The sequence below is a fragment of the Heterocephalus glaber genome, unplaced genomic scaffold, assembly GCF_053883595.1.
Source record: "Heterocephalus glaber isolate CG9 unplaced genomic scaffold, H.glaber_assembly_v1.0 deba00001481, whole genome shotgun sequence".
Classification (NCBI taxonomy): Eukaryota; Metazoa; Chordata; class Mammalia; order Rodentia; family Bathyergidae; genus Heterocephalus; species Heterocephalus glaber.
In genome coordinates, this window is record NW_028258317.1 from 45,245,279 (window position 1) to 45,272,000 (window position 26,722).

The 26,722-nt window shown below is 36.9% G+C and overlaps 1 protein-coding gene across 3 annotated transcripts in view; it reads right to left on the reverse strand.

The window, feature by feature from the left end:
• Il33 (interleukin 33) overlaps nucleotides 1–26,722 on the reverse strand; it is a 52,285-nt gene that overhangs the window by 13,332 nt on the left and 12,231 nt on the right. For 2 of the 3 annotated variants that reach the window (XM_021252804.2, XM_004838258.3), the window contains 3 exons: nucleotides 23,726–23,771; nucleotides 8,305–8,412; nucleotides 3,123–3,248 (listed from right to left, as the gene is read on the reverse strand). In XM_021252804.2, coding sequence (XP_021108463.1) covers nucleotides 3,123–3,248; nucleotides 8,305–8,401 — 223 coding nt within the window. In that variant the 5' untranslated portion in view covers nucleotides 8,402–8,412; nucleotides 23,726–23,771. The remainder of the gene's footprint in view (nucleotides 1–3,122; nucleotides 3,249–8,304; nucleotides 8,413–23,725; nucleotides 23,772–26,722) is intronic. The other variant, XM_004838257.3, reaches the window with a different exon arrangement.

Sequence of the window (26,722 nt, forward strand, 5' to 3'; positions counted from 1 at the left end):
TTTCAATTTCATTGGTTGATATTGGGTTGTTCAGAGTTTTTAGGTCTTCTTCATTCAACTTTGGTAATTCATATGTATCTAGAAATCTGCCCATTTCTTCTGTGTTGTCCATCTTATTGGTGTATAGGTTCTGGAAGTAGGTATTGATGATCCTCTGATTTCTGCTGGGTCTGTTGTCATTTCACCCTTTTCATTCCTAATTGCATGGATTGGGGCCTTTTCTCTCCTTTTTCTGACAAAGTTGGCTAAGGGTTTGTCCATTTTGTTAATTCTTTCGAAGAACCAACTCTTGGCTTCATTGATTTTTTTGTATCATTCTCTTAGTCTCCATTGCATTGATTTCTGCTCTGATCTTTATAATTTCCTCCCTTGTATGAGCTTTGGGGTTGTCCTGCTCTTCTTTTTCTAGAAGCTTGAGGTTCAGCATCAGGTTGTTTAATTGGGCTCAGTCTGTTTTCCTAATGTGCACAGTCACTGCTATGAATTTCCCTCGTAAGACTGCTTTCATTGTGTCCCATAGATTCTGATATGTTGTATTGTCATTGTCATTTAATTGAAGGAACTGTCTGATTCCTTCTTTAATATCCTCTGTGACCCATTGGTTATTCAGATGTGTGTTGTTCAATTTCCACATGTTTATGAAACTTTTTGAGTTTCTTTTGCTATGGATCTCCAATTTCATCCCACTATGGTCTGATAATGTACAGGGGATAACTTCAATTCCTTTGCACTTCCTTAAACATGTTCTATGTGTGAGTATGTGGTCTATTTTTGAGAATGACCCATGTGCAGCTGAGAAGAATGTGTATTCTGATTTTGTGGGGTGGAAGACTCTGTAAACATCTGTTAAGTTCATTTGTTCAAGAGTTTGATTGAGTTCTAGTATTTCATTACTTATTTTTAGTCTAGTTGATCTATCTATTTGTGACAGTGGGGTGTTGAGGTCCCCCACTACAATTGTATTAGTGCATACATGACTTTTCATGTCCATTAGTATTTGTTTTACATAGTTGGGTGCACTAGTGTTTGGTGCATAGATATTTATGATTGTCATCTCCTCCTCTTGGATTCTTCCCTTTACAAGGATGTAGTGTCCTTCTTCGTCTCTCTTAATCAGTGTTGGTTTGAAATCTACTTGATCTGCCAAGAGGTTAGCTACTCCTGCCTTTTTTCGGGTTCCTGTTGCATGGAGTATTGTTTTGCACCCTTTAACTTTCAGTCTATGAGTTTCCTTTTGAATTAAGTGTGTTTCTTGTATGCAGCATATTGTTGGATCTTGCTTCTTGACCCATTCTGCCAGTCTGTTTCTTTTGATTGGTGAATTGAGACCATTAACATTGATGGTTATAACTGAAACGTATTGACTTGTCATTGCCATGACTTTTTCTTTTTGTTGGGTTCTCCCTCTTTCTATTTAATTTCTTGTCATGCCAGATGGGTTCATTCTGCTTTGCTTCCTGGGGTTGTGATCCTCAATGTCTGTTCCTAGGATATTGTGTAAAATTCTTTGGTGTGCTGGTTTGGTATTCACGAAGTTCCTAAGGTGCTCTTTGTCATGACAGTATCTTATTTCTCCATCAGTTTTGAAAGATAGTTTTGTAGGGTACATCAATCTAGCTTAGAGGCTGTTTTCTTTTAGGTCTTGGACTATGTTACTCCAAGCTCTTCTTGCCTTGATGGTTTGTGTTGAGAAGACTGCTGTGTTTCTGATGGGCTTTCCTTTGTATGTGATTTGTTTCTTTTCTCTGACTGCTTGGAGAACTTTATTCTTCTGTTGAGTTTTTGGAATCTTAACAATTATATGCCTATGTGTAGATTTTTTTTGATCAAGGCTATTTGGAGTCCTATATGCCTCACTTGTCTGTATGTCAAGCTCTTTTCCCATGCTTGGGAAGTTTTCTGCCATTATTTCTGTGAAGAGATATTTTATGTCATCTCCACTGTCTCCTGTTTTTTCATTGAGCCCAATCAGTCTTATGTTATTCTTCTTTGCATCATCTAGCAGCTGTTGGATTGATTTCTCATGTTACTTTATAATTTTGAAGCATTTTTTCTTTTCCTGGTCACTAATTGCAATCTTATCTTCTGTATCTGAAATTCTGTCCTCACATTGGCTCATTCTGCTGTGTAGACTTTCAATGGAGTTTTTCATGTCCTGGAAATCTATTTGCATCTGTTTTGTGGATTCCATTTGTTTCTTATGTTGGGATTCCATCATGTTCCTGAGCTCCTCTCTAGATTTATTAATCATGTGTTGCACTAGGGGCACAATTTCTCCTGTTTTCTGAGAAATTATTTCTGATTTCATTTTTTCCAGATCCCCTTTTGTTGCCAGTTCAGTGGGTCCAGGTGATTGAGTATCAGAGTGTTCCATCTCATTTCCCTTTGGGGTTGCTGTAGGTGATCTGGAAGTCTGGTTTTGAGACTTATTTACATGTTTTCTCATTTCAGCTGGGGTGGGGGGCTGTTAGCCCCTGCACAGATTACCTCCTCTGAGCTGGGAGAGGTGGGCCAAGGGGCTGGGAGCACCGGTAGGGATGGTGACCCCAAATCCCTTTCCTGTGGGCTGGGAGCAGCGGGAGGGATGGTGACTGGGAAGCCCCTTCCTCTGGACCAGGAGCAGTGGGACGGTGGCTCAGAAGCCCCTACCCCTGGGCCGGGAGCAGCGGGACTCAGTAACTTGGTCTGGTGATCTGGTGTCCTCTGCGTCTTTGTAGTGTGGAACCAGGTGGCTGCCTGTCTGCATCGGGGTGATTTGGCGTTTTCCGCGCGACTCAGGACCTCGGTAGGGCGTGCACAGACCTTCCTGTGTGCAGCGGACTGATTCGGCGTATTCCGCGAGACCGGGGACCTTGGTAGGGCGTGGGCAAACCTGCCTGTCTGCAGAGGGCTGATTCGTCCTGTTCTGTGAGACTCAGGACCTCGGTAGGGCGTGCACAGACCTGCCTGTCTGCAGCGGGGTCGGTATACACTTTTTGAAATGGCTAATACAAAGTTTATCATTTTTACTCTTCTCCTCATGCAAAATTTGGGTGAGAAAAAATTAATACCTTCAAATTTGGTAAGCAAAGGCACATAGATGCTTATTGCTATTTCTAGGAAATATAGTTTCTTTCCCTTACCTGTTTTTAGTGAACATCGTTTGGGGATTTCTTTCCTAAAGGAGCAGGCTTTCTTTTTTGTATTAAGCCCAGAGCGTAGCTTCATATAGTACTCATGGCAAATTTCTTCAGCTTTCTTTTGGGATTCTAAAGAGTTGAAAAAATTGGGATACTGTTTCATTCTAAACTTTATCATCTTCCAAACTGTAAGTGTAGCAGACCAAGAAAGTAAGTAGATTCAGTGTCTTGAAACAGTCATGTTTCAAACTTCAGAGCTTTTTAGCTCTTATAATAATAATGTAGAGCATATACTTTGTATATGTAGTACCTCCAACAGGGACTAGGCTAGCACTTCTTAATAAACCATTAATTTTATAATTAAACCTGAAATTTTACAGGGTGAAATAACGACCTCATTTTAGTTCAGCTTGGATTTAATGGACTAATGAGTTCAGGTTATATTTTGCTGCCAAATGACTTATGAAGACCTTTTGGTCTTTGGAAAGAATTTTGGTTGGCAGAATTTCATATGAAGGAATATGAGCCTATACCAAATATATACCAATCTTTGCCTAACTGAGGGGAAGTGTTTATGGCCATATGAAGTTTGAGGCTTTTTTACTTATCTAGAATATACTTTTTAATAATTTTGGAGAGATGGCTGTATTCTATAAAGGTTACTGATACTAAAAGAACAGCCATTTACAGTGGACCACACAATGTGCTAACCATTAATTTAATCCTTCACAATAATCTTACAAGGTAGATAGTATTATCCCAGTTTTGCAGGTGATAATATGAGGCTCTTAGGAGGCAGGACACTTGCCCAAGGTTACATGGCTGATGAGAAGTTGTGACTGAGCTAGGTCTAATAACAAAGCTATTCTTTCAAAGAAAATGCTACACTGCAATTTGAGGGACTAAGAAAATGCAAATTAAAATTAAATCAGTTGAAGTAGAAAAGTTAATTATTCAATAATTCTTAGTTCATTTATTCAAAGAAAAATTTGTCTCAAACATAAACTTATTATAAATGAAATGATAGTTGTAATATGTCATTATGATCTCAATTTTCAACATTATAGTAAATGAATTATCAAGCAATTTATACAACATTGTCAAATTTCGATTATTCACAGTAATGAAAAAAAAAAAAGTGATTCTTGTCTAGGGAGCCATTCTGTGATTTTTTTCTCTAGGAGATGTGCCTTCCAAATATAATGCTTTTTAAAGTCAAGTGGAATAAACTTTTATTATCTACTAATTTGCTCTATCCCTATGAGGCCTGCAGTTTAGATCAGCAGCTGTTTTTCATATCTGTCCTGGAACTCCCTAACATTGTTTCACAATTCAGAAATATCAACTACAACATCTCATATTTATAAAGTACTCTTACAGTTATAAAGATAATTTACAAAGCTAACCAGTGCTAGAGCCAGCATCATATTTGATCTCCTGATAACTAATTTAGCACAATACTTTTTAAATTGGCTCACATTGCCCCTTTAGAGGTAAAAGGCCTAAGACCATACTGAAAGCATCCTCATTCCTTACATGCTTATCTTTATGTTGTGGTCAACATTACATGAGAGACAAGAGAGTCATGTCTAATATCAAATGTGGAGTCTAGGGAGCATAATATGAGTCTCGGGGAATTTGAAGTGAGGGTCATGATATTGAGGGAGTATTCAAGAGTTAAAGTAAGAAACCTAGAGATTAAGAAGAGAGTTAAAGATATATATGTAGGTGCTAGCATCTTGTGGGATAACTGCTCAATATACATATAATTCACAGGGGTGTGTGTAATTATATTTGAAATATTGACAGACATGGTAACACCTTCCTGTAATACCAGTTACTCAGGAGACTGAAGCGGGAGAATCATGTGTTGGTTAATCTTGGTTGGCAACCTGATTGGCTTCATGGCACCTAGCATTAGAAAAGCATACTTCTGAGTGTGCCTGGGTGAGTCATTAGAACATGATCTTGGGCCCCATTTCTGGTCCCCAGCCCCTTCCTCTTGGGCTTTTTCCCTGCCCTCTGCTTCTCATATGCCATGAGTTGAGCCCCTTTCCTTCCCCAAACCCTTCCACCATGTTTCTACCTCAGAGCCAGCAGAACATGTATTGAAACCACTGAAACTGTCAGCAAACATAAACTGCTTCTTCCTCAAGTTCTCTTTCTGCTTTATACCCTTCAGCTATCTGTGGCATTTGACTCTGGGAATCACATCTTTCTTTGAACCCCTCTCTTATTGCCATGTGACCCGTATCCTTTTTTCTCTCTGATCAGTCTATCTGTCTGTTAGTTCTTCCTCCTATCTGGTCCTAAAATATCAGGGCTTTCTTTTTTACTTTCTCCTCTTTAAACTTTCTTTCTGGGCAATCTTGCTTGCTGCAATGATTTCAGTCATCTGTTTAGAGGCTGATGACTCCCAAAGTTGAACTCTATCTTTGGTCTTTCTCCTCATCTATCTGTTTCTCCTTCTTTACATAGTATTTTGATTTAGCAACCGTAAAATATCTCTGTATCTATGTATTTCCTCCTGAAAGAATTCTGGCCATCTCTACCTGAAAGATCTGTAGCTACTCCAAACTAAAATATGCCAATCATCGTCGTCATCATCATCATCATCATCATCAAAATTTCCTTATCTTTACCCCCAGTATATTTCCCCTGAATTCTCTGTCTTGCAGAACAGTACAGCTATCTACCATTATCTCCCCAATTATTAAATCAGAAAGCTGAGGATCATCCATTTTTCTCTTTCTGTCCTTAAGTGTATTCAGTGTTTCGTTAAGTCTTACTGATTTCACCTTCCAAATTTATCTAAACTGCAGCCTTTCCTCTCCATTCTGTTATCTTGGGTCAGACCTTCATCATTAGTCCTCTACATGAATACTAATTAGTCCCTAATTAGTTTCTATTCTACTCTTGCCCCTTACTCTATCTTTACACAACCACTGTGATCTCTCTAAAAATGTCATATCATTCCCCAGTTAAACATTTTTTAGGGATTCTCTACTATCCACAGGATAAAGTTGAAATTCCTTGAATAATGAAGATCTTACATGGATAGACTCGACAGGTTGAGCTCTACCTATTTTTAGCCAGCTGCTGTCATGCAGGGACATGGGTCCAGTGTTTATATTTTTACATTTACTTTATTAGTACATGTATGTAGTACATAATGTTTACAGTCCTTGTCGGGAGTTGGTACATGTGCATAATGGAGCATGTATATGTACATCTTAATTCCTTTTTTCATCCCTCCCATCTCTTGATCCCTTTCTTTTGTTTTTTGGAGAGAAACTACATATTTCAATTCTTTTGAAAAATCTCCTAAGCTTTAAATGTTGATTCAGTTCAAAAAATCAATAATACTATTGAAGTCAAACAAAATACTTCTGCTGGATGAGTCTGTCCAGGGCTTCCATATTTGACCTCTGGTTGGATTCATGAATGAAGGAGACTGTGTTGTTAGTGAAGAGAAAATGTTGATGAACATGGGTGAGAAGAAGCAGGAGAGGAGAAAAGCCTGACCCTGAGGAATAGCTTTCTGGAAACTGGAAGGTGTGAAGTTTGGAAAAAGCCTTTCCTCAAGGTCATGAAGTTCTGTACTTTGTTGGGACCAACAGTGAACTGTCCAGGTAACCAGAACTAAGATGGGACTTCCTGTCATATATGGATAACTGCAGTGGTTAGATGCTGAGTTTTGTGACTTTGTGACCTGTGGATTGTCACATCCTGGTAACCTAAGTCAGGAGAAGGAGTTCAATAATGGTTTTTGGCCCTTCTGCTTGGGGCCTCAGAGCAGAAGTTTATTTAGAAAAATAAGATATTTCTTATATCTTGAGTTTTGAAAAGTAGTTCATACGTGTCACAAACATCACGTAGATACCTGTTAAAGTTTAACCAGGATTGTTAAATAATTATAATTTTAGTATTAAGCTAGCCAGTATTATTGGAAAGGAGATCTGCTTAAATCATGATAAAAATACAGGTAATGTGATGTATTTCAAAGCCATATATATTACTTGGTGATTAGCACTGATTTCTACACAGTATAGATAAACAGGGCCACCAGCACCCATAAGGAGAGGTTATATTTCAACTTTGGCATTGACCTCAGAACATCTGGGATGTCTTCATCTTCATTCTAGTAGCTACAAAGAGCCCTTATTTCCTGGGTTAGAAATAAAATGCATTCTTTATTAAGAAGGAATTCAGGGTCATGGGGTCACTTCCACGGAGTCACTGTTTTTGCACAGAGCAATTTGACCGAGCTACAATTACAAAGGTTAATTTAATTGATTTCCTGGTTATTCAGAAACCCTTGTCAAGTTAATGTTTTCCCTGGTTACCAAAGAACAGTGGAGGACAGAAGGGAACCGAAATGATATTGTTTAACACTATTTTCTTTTCTGGCCTTAAAGGGGTTCAGGAAAAGGGGAAGAAACATGAAGGACAAGGATACTCTAATCTCTACCATTATTTCTCATACTCCACTTTTTCTGTGGTCCACCCTGTTCTGTTAACTATCTTTTCTGTTACTTCTCCCATGTGGAGATATTTGTATAAATCTGCATGATTCCTTCTCCAGATAGATAATTTCACAGCCATTTCATCTCAGCTTTATTGACTTTATGTTCATTTTATCTTATTCTAAGCTCCAAGTTTGTAACTAGATAAACTTGAACGTCATCTAGTTAATTCTTTTCTGTTTGGGCCCTGGATTATTCAAATATCTTCACCTGTAATTCTGTCCTTCATCAGTAGTTGCAAGTCAAAACTCCATGTATAATACACAAAAGGTCTTAACAAATACTTTGTTTAATGACAATGGATCAGTTTATAATTTTGTTAATTAGGGTAAAAGTTGGGGATTACCTGGTGGCAAGAGGTGTGGGGAGAGTAAATAGTCTTTTATATCAAAGGCTATAATTAATTTTACACAGCTCATAGGCTTAAATTATCTGCACTACTTCTATCCCATGATGTATTAAATAAGTACAAATTGGTTATAGCCTGTTCAAAACCAAAGTCTGTCATATTAAGTCTTTATGAGATATCTCTTTTTGTTTCAGTTCTTATATTCCTAGTAGCTTTTGGTATGGTAGCATTTATGATTATTGGAATAATAAAGATTTCATACCAGATTTAAAAATAGTGTATAAAAATGTAGGAATACTTAAGTCCTTACTTCTTTGTTTGCAAGATTTTATCAGGGCTTTGTCACCTCTCCTGTTCAGCTTTGCTGAAGAAGTTTTAGAGGTTGAATACTTCATTTTAGGCTTCATTTTTCAGGCCTCTGTTGGATTAAAATGTAATGTTAATTCAACTATCTCAACTAGAAAACAAACAAATAACCATGACTAACTCAACATAAAATTGATAACACAACTACATAGTAAAAATAATTCCTACAGTAAAATTTGGATGTAGTATTCTGGCTATATGTTTATAGTAGAACACAGTCAAAGAAATCTTAAACGTTACTTACTGTGTTTATTGTCAGTAGTAATATTGGTATTGAAATTCTAAAATAGTTTTGTTATATTATAGGACAAAGCAAATAGATAGATATATTGATATTACATAATATTCACTGTAAGGGAAAGGAGTCATAAAGATAAAAATGAAGCCAAGGGAAAAATCCCTATAATGTTGAATTTGAGTCAGCAATAAATAAATGTCCAGCCATAAATGTGTGTCCATATCTTAATTTCTAAGTACTTTTTCCACTAGAAGGAACCATGACTCCAGATCTGGGGCTAGGAAAATACCAGTGAACATGGAACATTTTGTTTTGCCAGAAGCAGTGAATCTCTCAAAAACTAGTAAGGTTGTATTGAAAGCATACATGAACTAACTTAAAGAGTCTCTCCCTGGCCAAATTTGGCACAATTTGAGTATGAAAACAATAATAATGATAATAATAATAATAATAATGGTAATTAACTATAAGCATTTAATGAAAAAGAAATGTACAAGTCCATAGTTTTTCTCAAGAATGAATGAATATAAAGTGATATATTCATTACAGAAGAAATTATAGAATTAGGAAAACCACCATTTGTAGTCCCCAGCTTAATTCAGTCAAGGATTTCACAATGGATGTTCTACCTTGGTAATCAATCTAGGTCACAGTGTCACATTGAAAGAATATGGAATTCTCTCATAAATCACAGAAAACTCCATATTCTTTCAGTATAGTACTGCAAGTTGGCTTTGTAATCATGGTATGACACTATTGCTGTGATTGTATTTTGTTTTTTGGTTTTTTGTACCAGGGATCAAACTTGGGACCTTGCACTTACGAGGCAGGTGGCAGAACCACTGACCTAAATCCCCGGCCTGTGATTGTAAAAGAAGCAGAATTTCTCCTCCAGTTTTATACTCTTTCTGACCTTGCCTGGAATTCCACCAAATATTTTATTGCTGGTTTTTGTTTTTAAAGATTGATCTCTTAACTGGATAAAGAAGATGTGTTTTTTTTTTTATAAAACGGAGTACTACTCAGCCATAAAGAATGAGAAACTAGAGTCATTTATATCTAAATGGATGCATATTGAGGCCATACTCTTAAGTGAAATAAATAGGACACACATATGTAAATACCAAATAGTTTCTCTAGTGTGAGAAACTGAAAGTGTAAATAAGGATGAAAATGATTAAAATGAATAATTGATAATTTGAAATAGGAAAAGGTCCAAAGGGGTAGGGGTGGCAGGAAGGGAAAGGGAAAGGGAAGAAGAGAAAGGAAAAATTATGAGAAAGAAAAAAAAATGGAAACAAAGTCTGTGTAAATAGGGAAGGGTGGTGGGGGTGAAGGGTGCATAGGTAATGGGGAAAAAATAAGAACTAAGATACATCATGCTCAGGTACAAGCAACCAATGATAAATGTAAATGTATTGTATACCTAAAATGTACCAATTAATATATGTATAAAAAAAGATTGACCTCTTATTTTGCTACATTAAAAGAAAACCCAAATTACCCAATGAATTTTTACAATTTAAACCTGCTTTAAACTTCATATGAATCAGCCCTTCTAGCAGAATAAGAGAGGAATTTCTAGGTTCGAGGATTGAGTTTCTGGGTTCAAGGATTCATTAGAAAATAAACTTCATGCATGTACCTTTATATTTCTCCCTGATAACTCTGTAGAGGTTGAAATTCCAAATTATCTTCTCTGGCTGGAGCTAGAATCTTATATGCAAGTAGGCTATAGCTAGTTCCAGTGAAGAAACTCCCATAAAGGTAGGCCAGCTGAAGACCTCTATTCTGTCCCTAAGTCTTATCTTGGAGTCAGTATTATCCTTTCGCAGCTCATGGACTTCACACAAACCCCTACTTTCCCACTTTTACTTATCATAAGTGCTTAGAAGCATAGAACTTTACACATCATTTTACAGAGCCCCTCATTCTACCTTTGGATAGACTGAGACTGAACGATTAAGTGCTTTACCTAGGCTCACAAAGACCTCTGGGACCAGAATTTAGTCTCCTGACTTTCATCTTGATACCAGCCCTTCCCCGTTCTCTCTCCCTCCATCTCCAGCCTGCCTCCCTCCTACCCCCAGTAGAGAAAGAATAGAAAGTAATTGAAAGTGGGACTTTAATGATCTGAGTTGTCAACAGCTTGAAATGCTCAGCCTGTCTTAATCAAAAACAGTTATCCAACTTTGAAATGATACATTTCCAAGTACAGTAGTATGAAGCTGCTGTTTTCTGAAGGAGCTACATCTGTATAAAGATCCTGTGACTGTTTATCCTTAACTGAGAAGAGCATCCTAGTTGTGAAGTGATGGAAAGTTCCAGGTTGAGAGATAAATTTTCTTGGGTTATTTTAGCCCTTACAGATACAATAGCCATTTACCTTTTTTTTGGTACCGGGGATCAAACTCAGGACCTTGTGCTTTTGAGGCAGGCAGTGGAACCACTGAGCTAAATCCCCAGCCCAATACCCATTTACTTTTAACCTTTGTATTTGACCTGTAGTCTCAGGACTACTAGGTGAACTTCTTGGAATGTATTAAACTTAGAAAAGTCCCCAGCCTCCACCAACCTTCAAGCTAAGAATGCTCTAACATAAATTATAGCTACTGGAAAGACTTCCTAGCTTTGCTGTAGACTGCCTGCCTACCTAGTACCCACACTAATGATTTTGTTGAATGTATAGATAAGCTTATGACTTTCTTTGTTCTTTTTACTATAAAAATTGATATAAATTCTTTTGCTTTGGAACATGTTATTTTGAGTAACTTAAATCCATTTTCCTGGGCCATGGTCATTCATATTGGCTCAGAATAAATAATTTTCTTATATTCTTTAAAGTAGAGTTGTATTTTATATCAGAAGTAGTAAATTTTTAACCGTAATACATGGAGCAATGGGTTAGGTAACCCTAATGTAGTTAAATTGCATAGAAAATAGTTTAAATAGTACTCTGCACAGAGCAGATATTGATATAACACTTTACTAACACAAAAACTGCACTGCTATGATTTTTGCTTGTTTCTCTTTTATCCAAAACTACTACATATATCCTAGTTTTCTTAGTCATTAGGAAAAGTTGCATTTCCAAAGAAATCTATCTTCCAATTTATATCTTGGCTCTTGGAAAGTCAGCTTAATTAGCATAGTAAAGGTGTGGTAGTAAGGGTGTTAGGGACTCATGACTACCTTTGCTTACCTAATTGTTTTCAGTAATTATTTGATTTCATAGCTTTTGTTTCCCCATTATCACGCCAAAGGACTAGCTTGATAGAATATAAGAACTCTGCTTTCAACCAACATTAGCTTGCAGAGTTCAACATGATAGGAAACTGAAAAATATCACATTCATGATGGAATCATTGACATGGAGAAAGTCAACATCTTTTTAAAACTTGTGACTATTAAAATTATAATCTGGAAATATTTTCAAGTCCTATTCAAAAAACAAAGCATTTTCTTCATGTCTTCAAGTTTTTTACCTTATTATATACAATCACATTTTTTGCCATTTTTTTCAGACTAAAATTTACTTTTTACTTACTTTACTTTTTTAAAATATCAGAATTATTTGAGTAGATGGCAGTATAAACACCACTGATCCCTTTTTGCTGTAATTCCCAATAACAGACACACAATATACTTGCACATTGGTTATTGTGGAGGATGTGAGAAGTTCTTGGGCCCTTGGACAGCCTTGGAAAGACAGATTGTCCTGATGTCTGTGGCAGGCCCAGATAGAGAAGTTAAAGATAACTTCAGAAGGCTGTTTGTCATTCCCACAGTGTTCATTCCACTGTGGTCCCTTGAGACTCTCAAATATTTGCTTGGTATAAGAGTAGCTAATCTTTTAGAAGCTTTAAGTAGCCAAGATGATTTAGATAAGATGCACTAAGATTAAAGGAGCATAGATGGTTCTTTAGATGCTTTATGTACTCACAGATATAACTGGTGGTTAGTTGGCTAGCACTGTAAATTGTTAATGATTGATGTATCCTACAGAAAAATGTATAAAAGAAGAATATTACCAATAAACCTGGCCTTAACTCCTAATGGAGCTCTGGTCCCCCGTGCTCCTCATTTTATAAGTTTGTCGGATACTGTCTTCAGGTTCCAGTCTCCCACCGAGGAGACCCCAACAGGTTATGATACTCACTAGATTGTAAATGTGGAGATCTGATCTCAGATGATGTGATTCCCTGTAGTCAGCATTTGGCAGTGATTAATGAAATTACATTCCAGTTCTACTTATATAAACAGACAGGGATTAAGCAATAATTGAGTGAGAGCATTTGAAGAATGAAGCAGTGTGAGTAGAGCTTGTTAAATAAATTAGAATGTGTGGGAGCATACACATCCTTTTCGATAGCCAAATCCTAAACTGAGCTTTCAGATTATTTTAATTGTAGCACCTTCAAAGAGTTACATTTAACTTTTTAAAAAATTTTGTACCAGGGATCAAACTCAGTACCTTGTGCTTGCAAGGCAGGTGCAGTGCCATGGAGCTAAATCCTTGGCTACATTTAACTATTAGTTTTTGTAAAACCTCTGAGACATGAACTATAGGTAGTGTGTTTTTTTTGTTTTGTGTTTTTTACTGGAAATGGACTATATAAAGGTACAGATTATTTAATTTTCTTTCCCTTTTCTATTAAAAGTTGAGAACCTTTTTTTTTTAATTTTCTTAGTACAAGTTTATAGTACATAATGATTACATTCACTATAGGGAGGTGGTACATGTACATATACATTTAAATTCCCTTCTTTCCCCCTTCCTCCACCCTCTTTTTATTTTTTTAGCATCAGATTCATTCATTTATCGTATAAGACCTTGTAAAGTTAATCATCATTGTCTTAGTTACTTTTCTCATTGATGAGACAAAATACCCAACACCCAAAGTTAAAAGAGGAAAGGTTTATTGTAGTTCACAGTTTGTAAAGGTTTCAGTTCACAGTTGTCTGGCTCCATGGCAGAGTGGCATGGCAGAGGGGCATCACAGAGGAGAAATAGTTCATGGCAGGTGGCAGGCAGCAAAGCAGGAGGCAACAAGCAGTGAAGTAATGAAGCAGCAAGCAACCACACCAGTCCTCTTTCTGTTCCTTATGTTATATCCAGTGTACATGCCCTTAGGGTGAGTAGCACTCACACTCAGCATAGGCCTTCCCATAATCCACATTTAGAACTATGCGGAACTAATCAGTGGGCTAACTTATTAATCATACATCCTTAATCCCAGCATTACACACTAGATCTACCCACCTTTGAAAAAGCCTCACCTATGACCACATGAAGCCATCTAGATACAAGCCATAACAATCATATATTCAGATTGAAATCCACACTAATAGTCCAAAGCACATGTAAGACAGTTGTACTAAGTCAAGGTACACTTTTAGATATATTGTTTGCTCTGGATTACAATACCTTTTTTTCTAAAGCTAAAAACTTTTTAAGTAAATTTTTCTGATTATAAAAATGCACATGTGATTAGGAAATGTGTAAATGAAAAGAAAGGCTATATACTGTAAATCTTAGCATTCTCTTTTCAATATTCTAGAAACAGCAGATACATCTTTTTTAATTTAAAAATTGAATTATACTAGAAATATTTTTCTGTTTCCAACTAACTCTACCATGAACATTTTCACATTTTAGAAACATTCTTTTACAAGTAACATTATACCAGCCTTGAATTGTATAAATGTATCTTAACCAATCTTTGTTTTGACTAACACATTGGCTGATTCCAAGTTTTTCTTTTCCTCTCTCCTTCCCTCTTTTCCTTTCTTTCTTCATTTCTTCTTTCCCCTTATTCCTTCCCTTTTTCCCTCCCTCTCTTCTCCCTTCCTTTCCCTTACCTTCTTTCTTTTTTATTTTTCCTCCTTCCCCTCTCTCTGTCACCTAATCTCAACATTGCAGCTCTGTGGGAGCTCTGTGGGAAAACCTTTCTAATTTCATTGGTAGCATAAATTCCTAGTAGTAGGATTGCAGGATCAAAAGGTACATTCATGTTATGACTTGATAGACTGAATTGACTTCCAAAAGTTTGTATTGATTCATAATTTGTCAGCAGTCTATGTGAATGCCCTTTTCTCTATTTCTGAAGCAGCAGTAGGTATGATTACCTCGAAGGGCAGAAAGTATCTCATGCTTTTAAATTTTATTTTTTAAGTAATATTGGGGATCTTTTAAAAAAATTTGTGTTGTCAGTTGCTATAAATTATTAAGCCCTTGTTTGAGATATATGTTATGAATTTTAAATCTTTACACTTTGTTAATGACAATTTTGTTCACACATAAGTTTTTTAAACATAATGTGAAAATTTTAATCAGTGTTTTCTTTTAGAATGTCTTAAGTTTTATCTCTTCAAAAGATCTTTTCACCTCCATGCTTATAAACAAATTTACTATTTTCTAAAATTTTGTTTAATATTGATTTGCTAGTATTTTTAGTATAAAGTGTAAGTTAGTGGGTTTTTTTCAAATAATTATCCAAGCTACATTTGTAATATAATTTAGATGAAGTTTTACCACACATTATGTTGAGATCAGTATGTAGAAGGCTGTAAATGAATTAAGGAGTTTTAATTTTATTCTAAAAAGTGTGATTTTTTTTTAATTAGTGCTACGGAAGATTGCACCCAGGGCCTTTGTGCTGAGCTATTTCCCCTGTTCTTTTTTTTTTTTTTTTTTTTTTTTTTGGTACTGGGGATTGAACTCAGGACCTTGCACTTGCAAGGCAGGTGCGGCACCACTGAGCTAAATCCCCAGCCCTCCCCTGCTCTTTTTATTTTGAGACAAGGTCTTGCTAAGTTGCCCAGGCTGGTCTCAACTTTGCAATCCTCCTGCTTCAGCCTCCTAGAGTGCTGGTATTACAGCCATGCACCACCACACCTGGCTGAAACATGAAACTTTTTAAGCAAGTGAGAAACATCATTTAATTGTGTTTTGTGTATGTAGTCTCACGGCCATGTAAAGCAACATCCAAAGGTAAGAAATGAGGAAAAGAGGAAAGAAGAGAAGTTAGGTAACTAATTTAAATAGCCCAGGATAAAGCAATGAGGACAGAGTTAGGGCAGAGTTAGTGGGGACTAACATGAAGGCAATGAAGGTGAATGAGTGCCACAAATGCTTAATAGAGTCTTTGGATATTGGTATGAGGAAAGTCTTTGTAGGTCCCAGTTCTGGGTCACTAAGTCACCAAGCTGCTTAATGGCTAAGTGAGGATTAGAACCCAAATCTCCTTGCCAGTTCAGAGGTGTGTCCATCATAATGCCTCCACAGCTCTTTGTTTGAGATACAGTCTCATTATGTTGCCTGGGCTGGCCTGGAAAATAATATCTTCCTGTCTCAGCCTCTAGAGTTGCTGGGATTTCAGCTACATTCCACTGTGCCCCACTTTCTACCCTTTCCTCCCTCTTTCCCCTCTGTCTTTCACCTCACACGTGTTAGACAAGCACTCTACCATTTAGCTATACTCACGGACCTTAACAGCTCTTTTTGGATGTGGGATCTACCAGCTATGGACTGGGGATGAGGAGAACAGGGTAATGAAGGAACTAAAGGTAGTGCTCAAGCTTAGTCATGGGAGATGCATGAGAGGAGTTCACTGACAGAGTAAGGGAGCGATTTAGATGTAGGCATAGAATTTGAGGTGTTGGAGGAACAACTATAAATACATTTTGGCAGGGAGCAGAAACCAGGCTACAGGAGGCTAGAATTAGCCATGTGGATTTTCTCTTCATCTGTGAAGGCATGATAATTGATAATGTAGGAGCAAATGGATTGTCTCGGCTAAGTGTGAAGCAGGAAGAGAAAACTGGAGAGATGGAACTGTGGAGTATCTTACATTTAAACAGTAAGAAAAGCAAAGGAATTAGTGAAGAAAATCAGAGAAGCAGAGAAAGGAAGAGAGTAAGAGTAAGAGAGAACACTGTCTCAAAAAAGCAGAATAGGGCCGGGGATTTAGCTCAGTGGTTTTGCCGCCTGCTGCGCAAGTGCAAGGACCTGAGTTAGATCTCCAGTACCAAAAAAAAAAAGCAGAATAGTTGGCAACAAATACTGTAATTCCCAGCTGGAGATTAGCAACCTTGAAGAGAACACTTTAAGTATGGTTGGAATCTCAAAAAGACTGCAGTGGACTGTGGGCAGTGGAGAAGGATGAAGTGAGACTTTTCAAGAACTATAGTAGGGAAAAAAAAAAAAGAGAACTATATTGAGGGAGTAGTGTGGAGCAGGGAAAATGCTATTTACTCACTAGTTGATCTTGGGAAAAAAACAGCATTTACTCACTAGTTGATCTTGGGAAAGTTTTTTTTTTTTTTTTTAAAGTTTTGTGAGAGCTTTAATGGCACAAAATGTTTATAGCTACAAGTTATACATGTATTGTAAACTGTATATGATACAAAATGCTAACTACATAGATGAAGAATGCATAATCACTTTGGCTCAGTTAATTCCAATAATTTCAACAACTGGTTCATTTAGAAATTCACCTCGCTGGCTGAGTCTTCAATCTTCCTTTCGAAGTAAATGTTTGTGTTCCATAAGGTGACATGCTGCAGTTGTCACCCGCAAGGCGGTGCACTTTTGCTCTTGGTTTTACACATGAATATCTTAAGCCAGTTTTCATCAAACAAAAGCAAAAAGAAGCCTGCCTTTTCAGCCCCAAACTGTAAACAGGTGTAAAGCTTTTTAAACATTAATCTCAGAATTTCAACTGTTTATTGCTAATTGCTAATTGCTAAGTTTCAGTCAATCTGTTTCATTCAACAAAAATCTGGGTAGAGAATAAACATCTGGTCCACATGTCAGGGGTATTAATAAACACTGCATGAGCTCACCTTACAATAAGTTCTACTGTGATGATGTATTCATTTTTAGTTAATATTCTATAATTTTACAGATACTTAAAAAATAGGGCAAAAATAAATGTTTTCAGTGTTGGTAAAAATCATAAATATACCCAGAGTTCAATGGCACTACTGATAAAATTGCTACTGAATTTAGAAAGAGTGCAATGTACTGCCTATAAAAAGCAGCTCTTATTTAAAGTATAATTTTACTCTTCTCTCCCAGAATACCAATTGTAATACAAATTGAACATTATAGTATTTCAGCACAGCTATTTGGTTCTCTTAGCTTTACCAGCATTCCCAATTTTATCCAGACTTTACAAAAAGACAGTGGGTTTACTTTCTTTCCAAAGAAATTCCAATGTGAACATTTGAAATAAACAGAAGGCAATTCAAGTGTCACTAGGTTTAAGAGTAAGACAGAAACAAGGTACAATAAGATATCTAAAATTGTTTAGATCTCATCTCAAACTCTAGAAAGAAAAATGAAAATCATTTAAAAAACTGTTTTGGATATATCATCATTCTTAAAGACAGCCAGCTATATTCTTGAAAAAAGGTAGAAATGAATATTTGTTTAATCTGTGTTATTTTCCACTGTACCCCAGCAGTTTTACAAACCTTGATGTGAGAGAAGAGTTAGCTTTTGCAAACTGGCAAACCCGGTTGCTACAATAGTGTTTTGTTCAAGTTCACCTGATACATTTCATAGATTGCTAGCTTTAAGATTAACAATGGTTCTCTAAATATTCAATAGCAAGGTCTATATCATAAACGGTAATTATTTATATATAAAACCATAGTAGTATCTTTCAGAGTCATGCTGAATGTTCTGAAATCCAATGAAACCTACTCAGATAATCCGTAATCCTGATCCTTTCTAACAATTTGGTCCTAAAGCTTCACATTTTAGAAACAAACACAAGTCTGTCACTGAAGGAATCTGCTGAGTGTTCTGAATGTCAGGAGGGGACATAACTGAGGAGATGGCTACACGAGAAACCCCAGCCAGGGCCTGCACGTCAGAGGGCCTCTTTGGGAAGGCTGCACAGAGAGTCCCACGAGCAGGGCTGCAAGGACACAGCGGCATCTTTCCAGAGCTCCATCACCTGTCCCACCACCCAGGGGCATTTTCAAAGTTGCACAAGTGCTTGGAGTAACTCTGAAGCAGTTTTCTTCAGAGTTTAAAGGCTTCAGAGTATAAGTGAAGCTTCCTAAAACAAGAAGCCTGGATTAACACCATGAATTGGACTCGTTCTGAAGTCTCTTCTTATAGGAAAAAAAGGGAGGAAATTAAGAAAAAATGGAAAGTTATGAAAAATTCACATGCAGCTAACACATGGAAATACCACACACAAAAAAGTCTGAAAAGCAATTTCATATATGTCTAGGCCTGAGACGTTCCTTATCAGAAATAAAGATTCTATACCATAGAAAAGACAGCAATACAACATATTAGTATTAAAATCTGCTGATGTAGTTTAGTTCCTGTTCTATTTTCTACTTACTGTTTATACAGCCTGCCTCCTACAAATTAAAAGACGCTATTAGGAGGCTTAGAAAAAAAGTGGCTCCAAAGCTGGTTTAAAATAACTTTTTACTGCCCAGGATATTTTTTGTCTTTTGCTTTTTTTTGTTTTTATGTTCTTTTTAGTAACTATAAATTCAAGCTCAGAGCAGCCTGTCTTTGTGTTGGAAAACAGAACTTCTGCTAACCTGCTCTTGTTCTGAGACAGGAGCTGCACTTCCGGAGTCAAATTTCTACGTGGACAACACAACTGCTGCTCACGGTGCTACGGGAGGTGACAGCTTTGCTGACAAAACTAATCTGCTGGTGGTGCTTGAGGAAAAGAAGCCCTTGCAAATTTCTAAACAACAAGAAACTGTCAGGAAACTTCTAAAGTGTCTTACAGGCCAGAAAGGGAAAGAGGTTAGTAAAATGCCTCAACAGAGTTTGAATAAAATACTGATTTGAGAGTTACTGGAACTGGAGATGTAAAAATAGGGTGGCAGGTTGGGTCATGCTTACGATGGTCTCAAGTTCAGATAAACTACGTGACAGTACACCACTTCGCAGGCCAGGTGCGCTCCAGCAGCTTCAATCTTGGGAAAGTTACTTGATATTTCTAAAGCCCCAGCTTCATCAAAATAATAGATTTCTTCATAATAATTTGAACTCATTAGGTTGTGAGAATTAAATAAACTTTGTTTAGTTTAGCAGTTGGCATACAGTAGACAATACATATTTTAAAGTATTATTTATGCTTTATTGTTATATGAGACTCTTGGGCATTTTTCAATACAGGAAAGGGTCAGTGAAAAGGGCAAGATCTATCTGATAGTCTCAGAGGAGATAGAGCAGAGAGGGATTTCAGTAGTAGAGAGTCAGCTTTGTAACAGAGGAAACATACTTCTTGCTGGAGAGGAGGAAAAGTGAAAGAATGGCAGCTGACATGAAGTTTTAAGGTCTAGGGATAGGAACTTGAGGATCTTGTAAAGTGACCACCATCTTTTTAGCAATGTTAGTTGTGAAAGATTTATGAAGATGAAGAAGAAAAAGCATGTTTTGAATTTTTAAGGCTAAGTGCGGAGAAGTCTAAAACAGCTCCTGGGAGAATATTTTTTTAAAAAAGAATAATTAGGGAATTACTGTTCGATAGTGTTGAGTTCGTTTTGGAAAATGGAAAAATGTTCTGGAAACAGATGGTGGAGATGGTTGCAAAACAGTCTGAATATACTGAATGCCACAGAACTGTATGCTTAAAAATGGTTGAAATGCTAAGTTTCACATTATGTATGTTTTTCCACAATTTGAAAAATAAAAATGGAAGAAGTAGAAAGATGGGAATTTGTAAGCAGGAGAATCCCAGTGTTCCCTAGCTTAGGGATAGAGATAAGCTGGTACTAATGGTAGTTAGGATGTGGTTTCTGCGTGATATGTTGAGAATTATTAGTCAGAGAGGCAGGAATTGGCATCACCAAGGATGACTACAGCAGAGGCAATGATGCAAAGCCAGTCAGGGTAGTTGATAACCAGAGCGGAAAGTCATTAGCATTAATTGGGTCTTGAGCTGGGTTAGAAAGGGAAGTAGGCAAGATTGGGCACATTTGGGGTATGGCCTAGACAGAAGAGGAAGTAGAAAATGATAAGTATGTAAATTCCTCTACTGGCATTGGGAAATAGGCAAATAAGAAAAGTGAGTGGTTGTATTTGAATACAATGATATTACCAAGAGAAAGTCACATTTTAGATTATAAACAGAGGGGCCGGGGACTTAGCTCAGTGGTTCTGCCGCCTGCCTCACAAGCGCAAGGTCCCGAGTTTGATCCCTGGTACCAAAAAAAATAAATAAAAATAAAAAATAAATAAATAAATATTGAATATCCACTTTATGCTAGGGATTATGTATTCTATTAGCACTAACTCGGGAAACTACATGAAAATTTTTATTTTACTTTTTCATATATCTGATCAACTGGAAAATCATTTATTGAACCACAGACTTTTTATGTGTCAGGCAGTGTTTCATGATAAGCAGTGCCCTCTATCAAAATACTGATACACTTAAGAATGTTAGATTGACTGTTGACTTTTTTTTGGGTACTGGGGCTCGAACTCAGGACCTTGCACTTTCAAGGCAGGCGTGGTGCCACTGAGCTAAATCCCCAGCCCTGTTGACTTTTCTTATTATGAATTTTACTTAAAATTTTTTTAATCAGATTGATTTCTTTTGATATGTCTCAGATTGTCTTTGTCAAAGACCACATAAATAATAAGAAGCAAAGCCAGAATCTGATATCAAGTCAATCTGGTTCTTTCTCTTAGTTTATGGGGAGCCTTGGTAAAATAGATTTATTTTCTGGGCCCTAAATTCCATTACCACCATATCAAGCTTTCATGCCCTTGAATGGGAAGAGGATCTGTGAGGTATTATGGGATCACACAAGCCTGTTGCTAGTTAATGGAAGAAGACAGTGCCTCTAAACTAATCCTAGCTGATAGGAGAGAAGAAATGGAGACTATAATTAAGCTTGCCAACCCAGTATGACTTCATTGCTGGGAGGCAGTAATGGGAGGAAGAGGGTTGGGTGCTCATACCAGTTCTCTGCTCCCTTGGAGCAGTGATTTCACATCTTTCTTGAAGGAGGTCAGAATAAGTGATATACAGAAGGGAAGACTGAAGTTTGGGGAACAGGGACACCGCAGCCTCCTCACTCAAACTGAATCACTTCCTCCTTCCAACCCTCCCAGCTATACTGACAGTTCCCACATATCACTTATTTGGACCCAGGAGAGAACACCTTTAGAGAGAGGCAACATTCTATAAAGAAATCTGGCAAATCAATCTAGGACTTCAGACAAACTTGCCAAGAGAGAATGGAAGGGATAGTATGGGTGTTTAGGGAGGCTTTCTTTTATGTCTTTAAGACAAATAGCACTTGACATTTGTAAACCACTCCTTTGTTTCTCCATAGTTTTTCTGAATGCAGTTATATCCAGTCATTTTTTTTACATTGTTACTATGTGCCCAAACAGCCTTTATCACCTCATCTTTCCCTCCACACTTTCTTTTAGACTGATTTACCATTCCTATGCATTTTCCTATCTCCACACTTTTGCTCAGACTCTTCTTGTTAGTGATGCCTGTTCTCATTTATCCATGAAGCTTCAGCTTAACTGTTGGAGCCCAATGCAAAGGTTATCTCCCTAACAACCCACAACCTTGCAGACTTTATTGCTTCCTATATTATTTGCTAATTGTATCTCTCTTTTTCTTCCACTGCACTGCTGTCTCCTTGAAACAAGGGTCGCACCTTTGTTTTCTTTCTTTCCTCAGCTGTTATCCACAGCAGTCACTCAGTAAGTGTTCTGTAATATGGATTAGTCCTTGCAAAATCTCTATAACGTAGGTATGGTGACAGCACTCACTGAAGGGATGTGGAAACTCTGCCTGAATTCCAAACATCTGTAGAGCATTGGAGCTGGAACTTTGGATTGAGTATATGAAATTATCACTACTTCATCATGACCTACAGAAATGATGATTTTATGGACCTTGGCCTAATAGAACCAAAGTCTTCTTGTTCTTTGATGTTCTTTCTAAGCAGTGAGGAAGCTGACTTTCTGACTGACCCGTGGCCCTGTGCTTTTAATTTGACTGAACGTTTCACAGTATTCAGTTCAAGTTGTTTAATTCCCTGCCTTCCTCCCATTTTCTTCCCCATGGCTCTCACACATTGGAGGCCACAGCTGTGTGGTGGGATCGTTTTTAGTGATTTTTGAAGAAGCAGAAGTAGATTGGTCTCTTGTTTCCAAGATTAGACCCAGGATTTTCTCCCTCCTCTCAAGTCTCTTCAGCTTTCCAAATCTCAGTTTCCTTATCTTAAAAACGAGGAGAGTGCATTAAACCAGTGTTTCCCTATCCCTTTGGTTTTCTTTCCTGTGTTCTTCCTTCAACCCATTCTATCCTCTTTTCTTTCTTCTGTATCAGTACCTTGCCCACTCAACAAATGCCCTCCTCAGAAGATGCCTCAGTTCTGCCTCGGCACTGTGCTCTTTTCCTGTCCTCTTCACTAACTTTAGAGCATAGAATGTGGTAGGCAGGGGAGGAACTAAGTAACCTGGAATCATCTTTTAGGTAGAGGCTGATCTGTCACAACACAAAAATCCAGGTAAGCCATGGACTTAGCTATATTTTGTTTTAGGACAAAATTACAGGGAAAAGGAAAGTCCAAAGAGGGCAGTGGGATTTTTTTAGTTTTATTTTTGTAAATTCAGAAAGCTCTCATTAGAAGAAAACAGCATATGGGGGCAACAACTAACATGGAGCAAATAGACCTATGGTTTTAGTTACCTCTGAAGGTTAAGGTTGAGATCATTTTTTCTTTTACTTTTCGAATGAATTTAAGTAAACTGGAAAAGTAATTTACCAATTATGAATTTTGTAAAAATTGAAAGCACTATGAAAGATTTAATGGGAGCATACATGTTTTATAGTTAACCTGTTTTGGGGGTACTAGAGATTGAACTTGGGGTGCTATACCAATCAGTTAGTCTTTTAAACTTTTAATTTTGAGACAGCTAGAATCTAAGCCACCAAACATTTCCATGGCAAAACTGCCAAGACAAATGAGTAGCTTTTAGTAAAAATTTATGAACCAAATAGAATACTAGGCACTGTAGTGAGAACTCACAGAGAGAATAAGCTGTGTAAAGCAACCACCAAGGCTTCACGTATTAGAACAACCAGAAATACATATAAAATACCTGATTTTAATCGTTAGTGTTCAGAAAAATGTTGGAAACAGGGAACCTAGAAATAAAAAGAATATATTATTGAAATTAAAACTCAATGGATTAATTAAGTAGCAGATTAGATACAGGTGAAGAGAATCAGTGAGCTAGAAAATAGGTTTGAGGATAGTCTTTAGAAGGCTAAGAGCTCCAGTGCTGCAGTCGGTTAGTGCCTGATACTTATATAACAGAAGGCTATCTAGAGACACTTAGTGATGGAAAATATGAAAAAAAGAGTAAGAGATTTGGAGCACAAGGTGATACAGTTTAATGTATATCTATTTGGAATAACAAGATGATAGAGAAGGAACACTACTTGAGGATATAATGATAGTACTTTCTATAATATTTGAAAGATACAAATCTTCAGATCCAAGAATACCAATGAAAATCAATTCAAGCAAGAAGAAGGAAAGAGTCCATATCTTGATACCTTAATTATGAAATGGAAGAACATATAATACCAAAGAATAGATTGTAATGTCAGTTACTGAGAACAATAAAACTGCATGAATGAGCAAAAACTATATAGTTGTGCTTATAGGCGGATATTTATAGTCTTAGAGTATCCCCAGGACCTGTAAAATTAACATCAGATATTTGTAGAACCACTGAAGCACCTCTACAGTCTACTGAACACTGTTAAAACTGAAAAGATGACCTAAAAGTCCTTGTTTTACAGATGAGAAAAGTGCCACTCAGAGCTAGTGAGTTGATACATGAGAAATCCAGGGCTAGAACTTGAGTCTCAACTCACAAAGCAGTAGTTGTGACTGTTGCCATCTCTACCCTGCTGATAGTTCTTTAAAATAATGATCAGCAACAAAGAAAATCAAGTGTGAAGAAAGTACAGGGTCAGAATTTCTTGGTTCTGTCTTTATGTGTCATGCATGAAACTTAGTAAATGTTTGAACACACTGATAGTGCAATGTCCTCTCTCTAGGAAAGAAACTGCTCATTTTTTTCAAATGAGCAAGAGGATGCTTAGTTTGGGAGAAAGCCTTGGGAGAAAGGTTTGAGAAAATATGAGTCAAAGTAAATAATTTCCATTTTATAGAAGGAGACATAGGAAGAAGAGGCGAGGAAATTTCAACATGCACAAAGACTTTGTTGAGCAATACAGAGAAAAGAGAAAGTGCAGGTACCAAACCATGGTGTATATATATGCCTGAGTCAGGAGGTTACATCAGTTAACAAAACTGGAGAAAAAGAATCTGAACTGTTTTGCTTTGGTTCATTTATTTAGACCTGGCATGGTTTGCTTTCTTGAGAGTTTATACCCTAGACCCCAAAATCAGGACAATTTGGAAGGGTAAGAAATGCTGATATATCAAAGTATATTACCTCTTTTTTTTGTTTTTTGGTAACGGGAATCGAACTCGGGTCCTCCTTGCGCTTGCACAGCAGGCGACAAAACCACTGAGCTAAATCCCTGGCCCCTCACCTCTTTCTATTAATGAAAAATAGTAGTGTAGGTAAATATATGTATATATGAAAATATTCTCACATCTGGACCACTTCACCACAAATATATGCCAACAGGTTTGAGAATGTATCCCATCGGCAATAATACAGTACAAGAAAAACAGATTGTTTAAGTGAAACAAGAACTTTTTTTTATTAATGTTATCTTTCACTCTGGGAATAGTACCCAGATTCCAACGCCTGAAGTTACTTGGACAACTTAATATATTTATAATTCCAAATCCTAACTAGGATAGTTCTTTGGGAAGCCCTCCCAAATTCTCTCAGTTGGTTTGCTGGGTTTTTTTTAAGAGAAGCATGAGATTTTTTGATAGCAAAGGTTTGGATTTTTAAGCTTATAATCAAATAGAATGCAATATCTTTAAACTGATTCACCGCATGGCACATTTCTCAAATATATAAAACATTAATAAGCAGGGATTTATTCCAGATACCATATAAATCAAGCCAGTGGAAGTGTCTCTCACTTTTACTGGTACAAAGGGATGCAACTAGATATAGTTGAATTGATCCTGTGAGTCAAAAGACTACATTTGAAGGCAACTTTAGAAAACAACAAGGAATAATAAGAGGAGTTATTGAAAAGATGAGGCAAGTGTTTATGGAAATGTGGAAAGAAAAATTCTAGTGTCTAAGATTTAGCATCAACAGAGGGAAGCTTAAAGCAGCAGATCAATAGGAAAACTTTGCATTGGTGGAAGATAAATGTATCAGTTCTGTTTAAAAACAAATTTTTAAAAACTATGAATTTTCTCTTTAGTAATGGAAACAAACTGCTAGCTAATACAGTGTTTGCAGCTTTATAAAGACCAAATACAGGTTTCAAAGATACACTTAGTTTTTCCCAAACTTTTTATTCTCAGACTTCTGACCCCTAACCACAAAGAATTATCTTTTTGCTTAAAACAAAAATGTAATTAGCTAAACAAACTGAATAGCTAATCAATCAGCCTTTAGTGTCACATGTAGAACCTCTATATCATCTGGTTTACCAAATGTTTATCATAAATTACACAAAGAATATAATTTGTTAAATTATATGTCATTTGAACAATGTTATAATTAAGAAAATTAATAAGAATAATTTTTAATAGTTCACAATAATTTAGCAGTAACCTGACTAAACTTTGTTAATGTATATATCTTAGTTACTTTTATCATTACTGGGACAAAATACCTGACACCTACAAGTTAAGGGAGGGAAGGTTCATTTAGTTCACAATTTGTAGAAGTTTCAGTCCATAGTTGGCTTGCTCCAGGGCAGAGCAGCATGTCAAAGGGGCATCGCAGAGGAGAAACAGTTCATGGCATGGCAGGGCAGGCAGTAGATAGCAAGCAGCAAGCAGTGAAACAGCACAAGCCATAGCAACAAGCCTGACTTTTACTTTTCTATCATCGGCTACCAGGCTTTTGGATGATGCTACCCACACCCAGGGTGGGCTTTCCCATTAACCACACCCAGAACTATGCTAAACCCATCAGTGG